The following is a 17,354-nucleotide window of genomic DNA, read 5'->3' on the forward strand; positions in this document are numbered from 1 at the left end:
ACCGATTTGGGACCGACTTGATCGGATGTTTAAGGAATGCTTGCAGTCGCAGCCGATTTACGAATTCATCCACATCGATTTCATCTCCCGGCTTTATGCTGCTAGCAGTCAGCCGTTCATACTTCGTCCAGTTTTTTAAGGTGCCCTCTCTCTGAGAAAAGCATGCTCGGATTTTCTGAGCAATCTTCATAGATTTCTTATATCCTCTGAGTATTCCCTGGTTCTCTTTTATTTTCATTTTGCTCCTGATTGGTTTCTTTTGGTTTCACTGAGTCCTTTTTTTCGGACATCCGAAATCCGGCGCGTATTTTTTTCGAAGAAAATAAAATTGTCTTGTTGGTAAACAATTGGGCATAAAAAAAATTAAAAGTAAAGTAAAAAATTCGTTCAGTACTTCACGCTTCAGCTTACACTGGCTGTTCTAATAGTATTGCTACACCAACATCTTTAGAAACTGTGAATATCTATATGCAAAAGTAAATTAAATATGAATTAAACAATTTAAAATTATCATTAGACATCTATAAATTAGAAAACATGGAAGGTATGCGATTCCGACGAAACATTAGGCACTCTTAGAAAGAATTGCTACTTGTTACACCGATTCGGCCAAATAGATCAATTTGACTCCGGATTACGGTAAATAATTTTGAGCAATTCAGTTATCGTTAGAAATCTACTTATTCTGATCCTAAAGATCTTAACATTTATTTTGACTGCATCATCATTCATCGTCATCGAATAAACTGTACTTATTTATTCTGCTTAATATACTTAATACTTAATTTCTTTAACTAAACCGCTTCTTTCGTATTCGTTTTTTATTTCCACAGTTGCCAATCCGGCTGGAAGGGTGCCCTGTGCGACGAGTGTGAACCCTATCCGGGATGCATACACGGGACCTGCAAGAAGCCCTGGGAGTGCCTCTGCAACGAAGGCTGGGGTGGATTGTTCTGCAATCAGGATCTGAACTTCTGCACCAACCACAAACCGTGTCAGAATGGAGGAACTTGCTTCAACACCGGACAAGGTTCGTACACTTGCCAGTGTCCTCCCGGCTACATCGGAACAGATTGCGAGACCCGAATCAGCGACTGTGCGGCCATGCCTTGTCTGAACGGAGGAGCGTGCCACGACGATAAGGAACGCCACCATTATAGGTGCGAATGCATGAAAGGATGGATCGGGACGCACTGTGAGAAGGAAACCGTCACTTGCTCGGAGAAACCCTGCATGCATGGCACGTGTAAGGATACGAGCTTGGGGTTTAAGTGCGAATGTCCGATTGGCTACAGTGGGATGGCCTGTGAAGTTCAGGTCGACGAATGCAATCCAAGTCCTTGCGAGAATGGCGGCACTTGCTTTAACAAAGGCGATTCGTTTGTGTGCCAATGTCCCAGCGGATATAGCGGTACTCGATGTGAAGTGAATATCGACGATTGCCAGGGTAATCCGTGCATGAATGGTGGATCGTGTGTCGACATGGTCAATCAATTTCGCTGCCAGTGCGTACCAGGTTTCATAGGGTCTCTATGTGAAAATAAGGTAGATTTGTGTCTGACAAAGCCCTGCGCCAACGGAGGTACGTGCATCAACCTGAACAACGATTACCGATGTAACTGTCGGCCCGGATTCACTGGAAAAGATTGTAGCGTTGATGTGGATGAGTGTAGTTCTTCACCGTGTAAGAATGGCGGAACATGTGTTAACAGAGTGAACAGTTTCCAATGCGTCTGCGCTGGAGGCTTCCGAGGGTCGACTTGTGACGAGGAGGCTTTATCGGCCAGTTGGGACTCGGCTACGGGGAGTATATCAGCTCATGTCGCAAGTGGACACCATGAAGCTCAAAGTGGCCGAAGTGACGGCCTCAGCAGTGGACAAATTGTGCTGATTGCTATATTTTCGGTCGCAACGCCTTTGGCCGCTTTTATTGCAACAGCTGTGGTAATCTGTATGAAACGCAAACGCCGACGTGAGCAGGAGAAAGATGACGCTGAAGCACGAAAGCAAAACGAGCAAAATGCTTCGCATATGACGCACCACCATCACCATAATTCCATGTCTTCGTCGAAAAGAAGCAGCAACAGCGCCCTCACCAACCTGGACACATCGCATCATATGATCAAAAACACCTGGGACAAAAGCGTTAACAATATGGCCACTTCAGCCAGTTTAGACGAGGGCTGTCTAATGAATAGTAGTTTATACGGCGGAATTCCCGGCGGTTATGGTGAGACACCTTCTGCTAGTAGCGAGCAATGCTACCAGGCAGCAGCAGTTCCTACTACCTTGCAACGTGCCAAATCTCAAAAACAACTCAACACCGACCCAATGGTGATGCACCGGGCGTCGCAAATGATTGCTGGAGGAGCCATCGGGGGAGGAGCACAATCGTCGCAACTGGCTGCTGGCGGCTCGACTGGTGCAGCTACTCCTACTACCTCATCGACAGCAGCAGCGGTCAGTACCAAAGAAATGCTGCTGGAAAAACGGATATCCGTTCTTTCCGATGCCAGTTTATGCAACACTCGGTGGAGTAGCTCTCAGCAGAACAGGCAGATTGTCGGCCCATGCAGTCCGCCGCACGTGTAGGATTTTAAATTATTAACAACTTTTTTTTTGAAATAGATCTCCCGCTTATCACCTAAAAGTACGTGCAAGACGTATTCTTTGTAACTAAAGTTAACTTTAAATTATTTTCTTTTATATTGCACTATTTAGAACAAATCAGTGAAATTACTACAAGAATGAATTCGTTAAGTTCGTTTAGGATTCCAAAGCACGTTGTAAAAAACTACAATATATTCAAATTTTACTTAGCTGGTCATTGATTGAACATATAGAATTTATGAATTGTAAATCTTGAATTATATTTATCAAACCGACCAAGCATAGAAGCTTTCACTAAAAACGATTATGAGGGAATGAGCTTGTTTTTAGAAAACCGAGATTCGGACAGAAATAAAGTTAAATCTACCTGTAACAACCCTTTGTCATATCACAGAGTACTCGTGTGTCAAAAATATGAAACCTTACGAGCCTCGCGCCCCCAATTCCGATTTCCGCATCGGAATGGATCTCGATTAATTCGTTTTTTTTTTATACTTATTACATCAATTCCAACTCTAATTGACAAAGCTCCAGTCCATGGCCAGTTCTCAACGCCCTCAACGTTGGAAAGATGATAGATGTTGACCTAGGTGTACTCCAAAAAAACACAATCAACTGTAAATATTTTTTAGCAGTAAGATCATTTAAACTCTTTTTACCAACACCTTGAAAACGAAGAGCATCATTTTTATTAAATTTTCCTAGGGTTTTAAAATCAGTTTTGTAAAGGGTATTTTGACTGACGTAGAAAATACGAAACAGAACACTTGTAGGATGAAATCAGCCATATCAGGAAGCCTTACGAAAGGTCGTTTTTTTGCATTTTGGCACTCTGTGCAGCGTTTCAAAAGTTTGGAACCCTCTCTGTAACATTCTTCATATGACGATCACTTCACAAATGCCTACGCTGGTAAAACCGAACTGACATTGAAGCACATATTTGCACAGAAGGGCATGTTATCATCCTAGAATAGAAACAACTTGAAGTAAACTCAATAGAATCAAGCGTTAAACTATCGGAGTTCTGCTATGCAGGATTCGCAATATTTACAAAGGTGGTGATTTTTGTACATAGTATTTACATATTTATTTACGACCCTATTCTCTCTATGCGATTGTAATTTAGGCTAACCAAAACTTTCATAAATAGCTTATGCTAACTGCAAATTGTCAAATGACAATCGCACTGTTAGCCAAGCTATTTTTGATGCATGTTTTCAAATCCAAATCATAACCTCCCTGGTCAACGTGCTGGGTCCTGGCGGGACACAGCATGTTGAAACAAGGAAGTTTCGAACTCACTGATTTATTAAAATTCCACTGCCATAATCAAATTTTATGATTAGTCAATTCATAAAAATCGTCTATCCTTTCCAGGACACATTTCTATCACTAGCCAGGTAACAACAAGCAATATATCGGGCCAAACTCCTTATATACGGCCGTATATCAGCACTTTAACCCGATATATGGCATAATGGCTACCTGAGTTACCTATAATCATCTGATTTCTATTTACTCTCTATGTACGTATTTAAAAAAACCTTGTATCCAAATTGAAACGCAAGCCTATAGCCAGTCATATCCAACTATATATTTATGAAAAAAAACTCATGACAGCTTTGATCATGATCATGTTTTATGGTCAACAGCCTAAATGTGATACCCGCTATTTCTATATTGATTGCGACATTTCTATCGGAAACGGAGAAAAAAAATGACGGTGGCCCTCACATGACAAGCGATAATGATACTTATTGTAAGCTATTCTCCCGCATCTTTGTTTTCACGGTAGGAAAAGAAAAACAACGGATAAAAGTATTGTGATCCATACTTAATTTTAACACAAACACCCTAGCGCGTAAGATATTCGTTACAAGTAAGTGTATTCGAACAGTTTGAATAAAATAGAAACAAGAAAATGAAGAACTAAGTCAAATGAATAGTTTACATGTTTTTGTAAATTCCTACTTTTATAATATATTGAACAAATTGACTGAATTAAAATTGATTTATAAATAAAATTCACAATAAGTGCAAAATATAGCTACGGTGTTATCAGTTATATGAAAGAAAATCAACCCATTGAACATCATCCCATCTAATTTTTTGAATTACACTACCCGTCATAAACACGGACGCAGTAAGTAACACTCAGTTGAGGATTAAATCACCCCCAAAAGGTTTAGTATCTCCTCAAAACGGGTAAATTCACATTGCTATATCTCGAGATCCTTATGATTTACAAAGAAGCGATCTTCAGCGTACAACCGGAAGGCAATCAGTGTAGTTCGCAATTTACCGCTAGGTGGCGCTATATTGTGATCCACATGAGATAGAAAGTTCGTGTCTTCGGCAAAGTTGTTCAGAAGGGCAAGGGAGTTCGGAACACAGACAGTTTGGTTCGATAATTTGCCGTTAGGTGGCGCTAGTAAGCGTGTAAAATTGAACCTATTAAGCAAGTTCTATCTTGCGATCTGCATGAGATAGAAAGTTATACCTTGGACAGACATCTGATACATTTACCATGGTACAAGTTATCAAGAAAATTATTCCAATGCTATCTTGAATGAAGACAATTTTCAGTATGGAACCCATTTCAAGATAATGGTACCATGGTACGTACACCACAAGTGTGTCATAAGTATTACAGTCTTCAGCAATGTCAAGGATATCCTGAAGGTAAACAATTTGGTTCTAAATTTTGCCGCAAGGTGGCATTAGTGAGCATATAAAATGAGCATATATCCAGATTAGATAGAAGGTTCGAGTCTTTGACAAAGTTGTTTTGGCAGTCAAGGACATCCGAAAGAAAACAGTTTAGTTTTGCTGCTAGGTGGCGCTAGTAAGCATATAATAATGAGCAATTTAAGCAGTCTTTATAATCTACATTAGATAGGCTAAATTGTTTAGGATGTCAAGGATATCCGGAAGGCAGACCTTTCAATTAAAAAAAATCCACTTGGTGCCGTTAGTGAGCAAACAAATATCTTCTGATTCAGATAGGAAAGAAAATTCAAATCTCAACCATTGAATAGGTTTAGACCTGAATCACTAGGAATTGCAGTGAATCAGAACTGAATCAAAATTTTGAATATGACATGAGTCAGACTTGAACCACTTAATTACAAGGTGTATCAAATATGAATTGGTGAAAACAAGTAAACCAATGCAGAATCTCTTAAAACTGAAGTGAATCAGTACTGAATTTTTTGAACATGAAGTGAATTAGACCTAAATCATTAGAACAGTGATCCTCAGACCTGTTTTTTCAACCATTTTTATTTCTGATATGGGATAGTTCTCGTAATAATTTAGTTTCATGTTGATGATTACTTTGGCAGTAGAACAGCTTCCCGAAGAAAAAAAATTCGGAACTTCTCAGATTTAAGAGATACAAACATCACGTGCGGCCCGCGGGCCGCACTTTGGTGACCACGGCATTAGAAAATGAAGTGAATCAGACCTAAACTGCTTGGAAATGAAGGAAATCAGACATGAATCACTGAAAAATGCAGTGAAACAAAAGTGAACAATTTAAACTCGATATGAACCAGAAATGAATTACTTGAATATGAAGTCAGACATGAATCACTTGTGAATGATGTGAATCAGTAATGAGATCCTCAAATATGAAGTAAATCAGCTCTGAGTTCCTAGAAGATGAAGTCAATCGTACCTGAAACACTTGTGTATAAAGTAAATCAGACATCAATCACTTGAAAAAAGTGAAAAAAAAACTTGAAAATGAAGTGAATAAGTCATAAGCTGCTTGAACATGGAGTGAATCATACAGTCAGTGACATAAGTTAGTAACCAAATGCTGTTTTTCCATACAAAATGCCCAAGTTTGGGGTGCTGTATCTCATCTTCTGGTTGTCCGAATTGGCTGAAATTTGGATGATGAACTACAAATAACTTGAAGTTTTGGCCTGTAAGGGAATTATTACATTGCAGTCATTTTACACAGAGTTTCAGAGGGTTGTTCAAAGAAAAAAGTAAGTAATCGAGAGACTTTTTAATTTAATTCGAAAACGGTTAGTCGTGGAAAGTTGGTCTGTTCCACCAAGTTGTGCAATTTCAGAAGTCACACAAATTTTCAGAACCAACTTTCCACGACTTACCGTTTTCGAATTAAATTAAAAAGTCTCTCGGTTACTAACTTTTGTCTTTGAACAACCCTCTGAAACTTTATGTTAAATGACTGCAAAGTAATAATTCGCTTACAGGCAAAATTTCCAAACTTTTCGGATGTCCTTGATCTGTTAAACAACTTTATTGAAGATCACATTATTAGATCATCAGCATCTCGAGACATAGCATCATGAATGTTCTTGTTTTGAGGTGATGCTAAACTTTTCAGGCTGATTCAATATTCACCTGAATGTTGCATACTTTTTCAAGCGAGTACGTATATATGACGGGTAGTTTAGATATTGCTTTTCGAGAAAACGTGAATAAATAAATGATAACAACTAAGTCCAGCAAATTCAGTAATTACCGTTAAGTGTCCTAATTCCGTTCACACTGTAAATTTTGAGTAATATGGCTTTGTCAAAATAGTAGCTGGAAAAAGAGCACTTCACGATAATTATTTAGTTAACATCTACACTGGCCGCATCTCTCCATCCTCGGTTCTGCCCCACGCTCGCCAAATCGATACGCAACGATCCGCCCACCTAGCTCGCTGCGCTCCATGCCTTCTTGTACCAACCGGATCCGAAGCGAACACCATTTTTGCAGGGTTGCTGTCCGGCATTCTTGCAACATGCCCTGCCCATCGTATCCTTCCAGCTTTGGCCACCTTCTGGATACTGGGTTCGTCGTAGAGTTGGGCGAGCTCGTGGTTCATCCTTCGTCGCCACACACCGTTCTCCTGCACACCGCCGAAGATCGTCCTAAGCACCCGACGTTCAAAGAATCCAAGTGCTTGCAGGTCCTCCTCGAGCATCGTCCACGTTTCATGCCCGTAGAGGACTACCGGCCTTATGAGCGTATTGTACATGGTACATTTGGTGCGGGCGTGAATCTTTTTTGACCGCAGCTTCTTCTGGAGGCCATAGTAGACCCGACTTCCACTGATGATGCGCCTCCGTATTTCACGGCTAACGTTATTGTCAGCCGTCAACAAGGATCGAAAGTATCCCCGTCTATTCTAACACTGCTATATTGCTGTTACTTTCACACGTTACAACACCGCCTCATGTCAAATTTTCATTTATTAAATGAGCGATCAGCTGTTCCGAAACGTCTCGTAAAATGGACTATTCGGTTTAATCAAAGACAACATAAAGACCTCCATGTCGTTTGCAGTTGTCCAAAAATTTATGGCACATAAATAGAGCAAATTCTTGAATACCGTGAAAAGTGTACTGCGATCTGTCAAACTTGGGTACCGTAATCCGGGGTAACATTGATCAGGTTTTTGGATATTTATCTTATTTTTCATTTGAAAATCCAAATGCTGTAAGTTTTTTTATTTTTAAAACAAGTACTGGCACCTATAGCCAGTGCTGTAAAACGGTGAACAGAGTCTGTTCATGCACACCAGAAAAATGCCACCGCATCGGTGGTTCATTTTGTGCGATTGCGTTCTTGCTTTCTTTGCTCACGATCGCCCGAACACATATAGTGTAAAGGGCATCGCATCATTTTATTTTGACATGCAATCACGCGTCTCCCTGTGATATTTCTACAATAACAACACATATCGGTCAATTTTCTCAATACTGTCGTACATTAGTTTGTAATCTATCTATTATAATCATAATCCATCCAATTATTTACAAAAATAGCTATGAACGGAAAAAAAGAAGGGCTGTGAGCAGACTCTGCTCATCCAGCAATCACGCTCTTTTTACATTTGCTTTGTTCTGGTTCTCCGATGCAAGAATCTGTGACCAAATCGGTCGCTGTTGGTTCGTGAGCGTGTGAGCGTGGATCCTGCTTAATATTGGTTCATTTTGCGTAAACGGCATGATTCTTTCCACCACTGCCTATAGCTCGTGACTATATACTGTATTTTGTTTTTTGAAAGATTCAAGCACGTTTAAAATTTTTTTAGATATTTTTTTTTTATTTAGCTGATATGAGGTAACATTTATCATCTATGCAAAAAACGTTCGGTAATAATGAAAATGTCGTTACTTACTTTAATCACGGCTTCTGAAGCCGAATATGAAAGCCAAACTCTTACAAGTTATTTGATTTTTAAGTTATTTTAAAATTAAAAACACCTCGAACCAAGGGATACGCTTAAAGATAGACAATTTCCTAAGGAAATTTCTTACATTCCAAACCTTCCTTACATTTCATTATTGTTGCCTAATTCAACATTCTTATGCAAATTTTGACAACGGAATCGTATTTGGCGATGGCATTTTTAATAAGAATCGCATTTTTCATGCTCATATTGCTTGCAGAACTTATGTGAGACATGAATCTTTGGCAGTTTCATCCCTAATAATTGAAATCGTTGTTTCGAAAAGTTGACAAATTTACGCTGAAGTCAACGCAATTTTCGCAAGAATCATAATTTTCATTAGCTTATGAATATAAGAAGGAAGCGCAATTCATGCATTGGAAATGTCTGATGATTTTTCTTCTTCTTTCTGGCGTTACGTCCCTACTGGGACAGAGCCCGCTTCTCAGCTTAGTGTTCTTATGAGCACTTCCACAGTTATTAACTGAGAGCTTTCTTTGCCAATTGACCATTTTTGCATTCGTATATAGTGTGGCAGGTACGAACATACTCTATGCCCAGGGAAGTCGAGAAAATTTCCAACCCGAAAAGATCCTCGACCGGTGGGATTCGAACCCACGACCCTCAGCTTGGTCTTGCTGAATAGCTGCGCGTTTACCGCTACGGCTATCTGGGCCCCCAGATGTCTGATGATATGAACTTTAAAAAGTTAAACGAAGTGAGTCATTCCGATCAATGTTACCCCGCTGATACCCCGGATTACGGTACCTTTTGCAGTACTAGAAGTAGTACCCAATCTGAACACGAGTGAGACGATCCTGATTTGATTGCGTTTGTCGAAAATTAGTGGATCACCTGTGCTTCTTTTTCTTCTTGGCATTACGTCCCCACTGGGACAAAGCCTGCTTCTCAGCTTAGTGTTCAATGAGTAATTCCACAATTATTAACTGAGAGCTTTCTTTGTCAAAGTGGCCATTTTCGCATTCGTGTATCGTGTAGCAGGTACGATGATACTTCATACCCAGGGAAGTCATAGAAATTTCCATTACGAAAAGATCCTGGACCGACCGAGAATCGAACCCAGACACCTTCAGGCTTTGTTTTGTAGCCGCGGACTCTAACCACTCGGCTAAAGAAGGCCCCACCTATGCTCCCATGGGAAATAGAGGGTTAACTTTGGTTATCGAAATCATATGACCCCTTGACACATTAACACGCAATGAATACATTCCAACCGTTTGGTCTGCGTTACGCAACTAAGAAGGTAAAATCTCCATACAATCGGAACACATAGAATGTGAACGGTCACGCAATGCTTCATGCCTCGATATTATATTGGGTTTGACTAATTTTGCGGTTTTGTTGTCGTGGACCTGCAAAAAGGCCAGTGACGCCTAGCGCTAGCTCAACTAAAAGAAAGTGAAAATCGGTTCATTGAACGAGTATTAAGGAATGTACAACAGCGACATGCTTTTCGGTAATAAATGTTTCAGCATTTTCAGTTATGATTTGCATAATACAGTATCCGTCAATAGTATGGAATCGATTCGTCATTTGTTTCAACGTTTCAACATTGGATATTCTATGTAACTCATAAGTACTATACCAGGGAGGAAGCTTCAGAATCGTTTTCAAAATTTTATTTTGAATTCTCTGCAAAGCTTTCTTCCTGGTATTACATATTGGCTGGCTTGAAAATTTGTTTGATGATCAAAAGCTTGTTCTTAAGACAAAGTTTTGATTTTCTATTAATAAGTGGATACAGACATTTTATATATTTGTTACATTTGACTTGAATGCCCTCAGTGTGATTTTTGAAAGTTAAATTTTTATCTAGCACGAGCCCTAGATACTTAACTTCATCTGACCAATTTATTGGAACTCCTCTCATCGTAACAACATATCTACTTGAAGGTTTCAAATAAAGAGCTTTTGGTTTATGGGGAAATATTATTAGTTGAGTTTTGGAAGCATTACGAGAAATCTTCCATTTTTGCAAGTATGAAGAAAAAATATCCAAACTGTTTTGCAATCGACTACAGATGACACGCAGGCTTCGTCCTTTGGCGGAGAGGCCTGTGTCATCAGCAAACAAGGATTTTTGACATCCCTGAGGTAATTCAGGTAAGTCAGATGTAAAAAATATTGTGTAATATTCGTTCCAAAATGCTGCCTTGAGGAACACCAGCTCCTACAGGAAGTCGTTCAGACCTGGAGTTCTGATAATTAACCTGAAGGGTACGATTTGACAGATAACTTTGAATTATTCTTTCAATGTATGTTGGAAAATTAAAGTTTTTCAATTCTACAATCAAGCCTCCATGCCAAACACTGTCGAATGCTTTTTCTATGTCTAGAAGAGTAAGATCATTTGAATAGCCTTCAGATTTGTTGGAACGAATCAAATTTGTTATACGTAAAAGTTGGTCATTGGCAAAAATTGAATTTTCATTGCTGTGGACCATCATTCTGTTCAAAATGATCTTTTCAAAAAGTTTACTTATTAAGGAAAGCAAATTGATTGGACGATAGCTAGAAGCTTCTGTAGGATTTTTGTCTGGTTTTAAAATTGGTACATCCTTAGCATTTTTCCATTTGTCAGGAAAATATGCCAACTGAAAACATTTGTTAAATATATCAACTAAGAAAGATTAGCTACACTCTGGAAGTCTTTTGATGAGGATGTAGAAAATTCCATTATGGCCAGGGACTTTTACATTTTTGCTTTTTTTTTTTTTTTAAATAATAGTTCTCACTTCTTCCAAATCCAAAAACGTTCTCTTGATTGAGGATGCTTTCGAAGTCCTGAGTAACTTGATTTTTAATTGGAGTAGTGAGTCCTAAATTTAAATTATGCTCGCTTTCAAACTGCATAGCAAGTTTTTCAGCTTTTTCGTTATTACTTAGTATTTTTTTTTTCCTCTTTCGAGGCCGGAATTGGCTTCTGGGGGTTTTTCAAAATTTTTGATAATTTCCTAAAGAGTTTAAAGCCAGAGTCCAATTGAAAAATTTAGTTTTAAAAACTTTTGTTTCTTATTTGTGAAAAACGTTTTTTTGATTTATTTCTGCAGATTTTGCCATACCAATTACATAGCAGGATTGCCAATGAATTGAAATTGGCTCCTCCTCACATTTTTAAGACGGATCAAAGGTTTAAGATCATCGTCTATAATCACGGATTCGAATTTTACATCACATTTTGGTATTGCAATGCCTCTTGCTTCAACAATGGAATTAGTTAAAGTTTAAAAAGCATTGCCAATATCAAGTTTTGTTTGCAAAGAAATACTAACATCAAGATTAGTGGAGCTGATAGGATTGAGAATCGCTTCATGGGATTTTTGAAATGTAACAGGGACATGATCAGAATGAAAATCAGCATGAATAACCAGTTGGCTACAAAGGTGACTAGAGTCGGTTAAGAGCAAATCAATCGTAGGAGGGTTTCTAGAAGAGGAAAATTAGTAGAGCTATCAGGATATTAAATTGAGATATATCCTGAAGAGCCTCTGAAATTACTTTGCGAATTATTCCATGATTGATGTTTGGTATTAAAGTCACCAATGACCTTTTTTTTTACTTATTGCGGGTCAACTTGCAAATTAACTTGCTGCCCAGAGCATTGAAAAAGCAAATAGGCAGCTATGAAAGTATATTTATCAAGCTGTGTTTCATCGGAAACACCTAAAGTTTCGAAAACATTGGCTTCAAATGACGAAAAAAGTTGATGTTTTATACGCCTATGATTGCAACTCCCCCACATGCCCCATCAAGTCGATCATTAATATAAACAAAAAAGTTTGGATCTCTTTTGAGTTTGTATCCAGGTTTCACAAAAGTTTCAGTAATATGTGCTATATGACAGCTTATCCCCTGCCGTATGTTATTACAACATGAATAATCTGTCTATGCGTAGATAGCGTTTAATACAATAGAAGGACCAATTGAGAAGCCGAGAACATTAGGAAAAGTCACGAAATACGATTTCAGCTAAAGCTTCATCATTAGTCTATTCTTTCACATGAATCCAACTACAAACCTTGTTCCAAATTCTACACCCAATCAACACCCTTGTTAGCGAAACTTTCTACATTCGTTTCACGCTTCCAAAACTGAAACCAATCATATCTGACTTTTGCATTTACTTTGCATTAATCACTATTGCCTCAACAGCGAGTGGCAGCTGGTGCGATACTATTGAATCCTCGGCATTCGGAAACATTTCGAGGTGCGTCATCAGGGTACCTTACACTGAAAATACATGCGCTTACGAGAGGAGGCAAGTCTTTCGCGCCAAAATAAGTACCCTGAGAGAGACATATAGATATAACAAGCCGTTAGGCAGGTCACTGCCTGCATGTGAGCTATTGTATGGATCAACGAGGCGAGACGTGATCATTAAAACGCGTTGAAGATTATAAACTGTTGCTTCCTTTTACAGCAAAATATTCCGCCACGATCGTCTGGTGGTGGCGCTGATTTGGTGCTTATTGGCTCACGCGAGATGCCAAACGATTTTGACAAAACCGACAACGATAGAAAGGGATCAACCAAAGCGGTCGATATTTATTCAATTGTACCATTGACTATCATTGAAGTTTTTCTTTTTTTGGTGAAATTCACCTCTTTTCAAGATTGAACTAGTTGATCATTATCTCGTACCCGGTGTGGTATCATGGATACATACAACAATTCAACATATGTTTTCGAAGTCGTACACATAGAATGGTACGAAATATTTTTTAGCTTCATACAGCTCATTCGATTCCTCCCAAAAATTGAACTCATTTGGCTGCTAGACAGTTAAGAAATCGGAATTTGTTTGCATCAAATAATCATCGAACTAACTATGCAAAATTCGGCCCAATGAATCGAATGATGTCTCTATATAATCAGCATTGCACAGAAATTGATCTCTCCATGTCGCGAACAAAGCTAAGACAATATTTTATTTTTTTAAGATATAATACAACATAGAATTAAGCAAACGTGTAGTCTACTATTGATTGACGAAATAAATAAATAAATAAATAAATAAATAAATAGATGGTTATAAGTAACAAGAAGCAATTGAATTACACAGAACTGAAAGTTCATATTGAAGGAGTTGAAGTAGAAAAAGTAGATGTCTTTAAATAGTCATAATTGACCAGACATTCAGTGCACATATCGATAGCGTCATAAAAAAAGTAGCAAGAAAGTATGGTATGCTAATTTGTTTGAGGAGTAAACTGACCTTTTAGAGCAAAATATTTGTGTATAAAACATTAGTGGCACCACATATTGACTATTGCTCTTCAGTGTAATTCTTGGCAAGTGAAACTCACCTAAAACGATTGCAAAGATTGCAAAATAAATTCATGAGATACATTTTGAACTGATCTGCCGCAGTTTACAGCAAATAAAAACTTGTTAAAGATGCTACAATGGCTTTCTGTGAAAGAGCGTGTTATTTTTAATGTGCTGACTGTGATTTTTAAACTGACAAATGATCTCTTGCCGGAATACTTGACAAATATTATTGTACGTAGACGAAACATTCATAACCATAGAACTAGACGAAGTGATGATTTACGAGTTGTGCCGTTCACACTGACTAGTACCCAAAAATCTATGTATTATAATGGAATAAGAATTTTTAATAAATTACCAGCTGAAATCAAAAAATGCAAGATGCGTCACAGAATTCTAAAGAAACTGCGAAACGTGGATTACATTTAAGTGTAAATAAGGAAAAATTTAAAATTGTATGTATTAATTCAGCCATTCCATAAAAACCGATCTAGTGGGTCACCGAATTCCGTGAAAATTGGCTATTTCGTTCCTTATCCGAAATAAGGATACACGTGTTTTTGATTTTTTTTGATTGGAGTGACCATAAAAATCGCGATTTTGCAATTTTTTTATTTAAAAAAAATTATAACTTTTGAGCCGCTTGACCGACTTTCTTGGTTAAAATGAAAGCAAAAGATTTTGACTTTTCAAGAAAAATATAAAATTTCACAAAAATTGTTTTTTTTTTCATGAAAAAAATCAATAATTTCCGTTTAAGCAATTTAATTTTGTTTTGAAGGCCTCGGGACAAAAGGGGCTATTGCTGTTCTTATTTTTTCTTGAAAGTTCAGAAAATTTTACGTTGATTGACAAATTTTTAGCGATGTTTTTTAGTTTTCGAGATATATTTTTTTTGAAAATAAAAAATTACTCATTTTTCATCGGCACACACTGTAGGTCTTAGTGCATTTATTTAAAAAATAATCATAACTTTTGAACAGCTCAACCGATTTCCAATATTTTTTGAAAGGAATAAGAGCTTATAATTTCAACTTTTCACAAAAATATAAAAAAACTGAAAAAAAATGTTTTACATGAAAAAATATAATTTCATCCTCGCCTTGACCATTTCTATGCTTGTCATTTTTTTTCTTTTTCAGGGTAATTTTCTTTCCGAAGTATTGCAGTTTGAAGGCGATTGCTACTATGTTTTTGTGAATTGAAGAAAAGGAGAAACAAGTGGGTTGCGAAGTCGAAGATTCAAATTGACTCTTCACAAGTGTTCCCAGCCTTTGACGTTTTTGTGATCGCTGTTGCTGGTGTCGCTGAGTTTGTATAATGTTTGTTAAGTATTAATTTTATTTTTTAATCGTTTATTATTGATTTTACTATTTCCTGGTGTTGGTTTGGTTTTCCTTCACCCCGTCATTTTTCCATTATGGCAACTGACGGGGAAGTAGTTTCTGTAGTAGATGGGGAATCGAAAGAGTCTTCATCTACAATCAAACCCATTCGAACAAAAACATATCCTTCTACATTTATAGGACCTTTTGTAGTGTTTTTTTCGGAAAAACCTATCAATGGTCCTTTTAATATCATCAGAAATTTACAAAATTTACAAATCTGTTAAGGAAATCAAAAAGATTTCCTTAGATGAATTGCGTGTCATTTTTGGATCTCGAGAAGACGCTAATGCGCTTTTAGAGTCCAAATTATTTTTGAATTCCTATCGAGTTTACGCTCCATGCGACTCGTGTGAAATCAATGGTGTCATCTATGATGAATCATTGGAATGCGATGAGATCTTAAACCATGGTTCAGGTATATTTAAAAATAAAGTAATTTTGCCAGTTAAAATTTTGGAATGTGTTCGTTTGTCGAAATTATTATTTTCTGATAAAGGTTCCTCATACACACATTCAAATTGCATCAAAATCATATTTGAAAGCTCTGTTCTTCCTGATTTTGTTGTTGTTGACAATGTGAAATTTCACGTTCGGTTGTTTTATCCTAAAATTATGCATTGCGATTGTTGTCTTCTTTTTCGACACACGTCGCATTTTTGTTACAACAAACAGAAATGTTCAAAATGTGGTGGAATTCATTCTCCATCAGATTGTAAAAAACTTTCTGATATTTGTATTCATGGTGGCAAAAAACATATTTTTTTGAAAGAATGTGCAGTTTTCATAGCTCATCAAAAGCAATTTAATTTGAAAATTAGGAATAAAAATAAGATAATTATTCCGAAGTTATTAAAACATCTAATGTATTTTCATCCAATAATATTTTTGAACCATTAACTGAAAATATATTGGTATTGAGGATTCAAATATGGAACACAATTTTGTGTATAAACCTCCTATCAAAAGGAAAAGAATTAATAAATCAATCAATCAAAACAATAATTTGAATCCTCAACCATCAACATCTTAGGAAGAAAAACTTCCTCCGATTAATTTATCAAAATCTCAAAACATTCCTGGTTTTCAGAAAATTAATCATGATTTTTTTGGAAACAAAAGTGATGATGACGGATTCCACGCCAACTCGACAAAGGGATTGGCAGCACCCCTAAGATACTTTACATACTTTGTTTTTTCAAAATCGATCTAGACTAACATTTGGAAAGGGTCAAAGTTATTTTACTTTTTTTTTATAAACCCGTATGACTCGAAAACGGTAAGACCTACAAAAAAGTGTTGGATGGGGAACTGTCGTGAAATTTCATGACGTTTTAGAAAAAAAAAATATTAAAAAAATAAAAACACATTTTCTACACTGAAAAAAACATATTCAAAACTTTAAAGTCGATTTAAAAAAAACGACCAACCATTGTATGGGGGACTGTCGTGAAACTTCCTGAAGTTTGAGAAAAAAATATTGAAAAAATAAAAACACATTTTCTACACTTAAAAAAAAAATTCAAAACTTTAAAGCCGATTTAAAAAAAACGGCAAATGCCCCGCTATTGGTGGCACTCTCAAGCGAATGGCAAAAAGAGCAAGTCTTGCAAAATACTATGGAAACACAATCGCAACTCCGCGAGAACTATTCGACTGGGCAGATACTACGTTTTAGGATATATAGCAATAATAAAAATAAAAACAAACCACGACTTTTTTAATAAGCATAATATTGACCCTTTCCAGACACCTGTTAAGATTGGCTTTGACCAAATAAGAAATTAAATATTATTGTGATATCTTTCCAACCATAAAAAAAACCCATCGGATTGTTAGAAGGAGTTGATTTTCTCATAAGCGGT

At 37.2% G+C, this 17,354-nt stretch overlaps 1 protein-coding gene across 2 annotated transcripts in view; it reads left to right on the forward strand.

Moving 5' to 3' along the window:
- The window catches only part of LOC5580156 (neurogenic locus protein delta), an 80,251-nt gene extending 75,595 nt beyond the window's left edge, over positions 1-4,656 (forward strand). For both annotated transcript variants that reach the window (XM_021854749.1, XM_021854747.1), the window contains exon 6: positions 834-4,656. In XM_021854749.1, coding sequence (XP_021710441.1) covers positions 834-2,592 — 1,759 coding nt within the window. In that variant the 3' untranslated portion in view covers positions 2,593-4,656. The remainder of the gene's footprint in view (positions 1-833) is intronic.
- The last annotated feature ends 12,698 nt before the right edge of the window (positions 4,657-17,354 follow it).

The sequence above is a fragment of the Aedes aegypti genome, chromosome 3 (genome assembly GCF_002204515.2).
Source record: "Aedes aegypti strain LVP_AGWG chromosome 3, AaegL5.0 Primary Assembly, whole genome shotgun sequence".
NCBI lineage: Eukaryota > Metazoa > Arthropoda > Insecta > Diptera > Culicidae > Aedes > Aedes aegypti.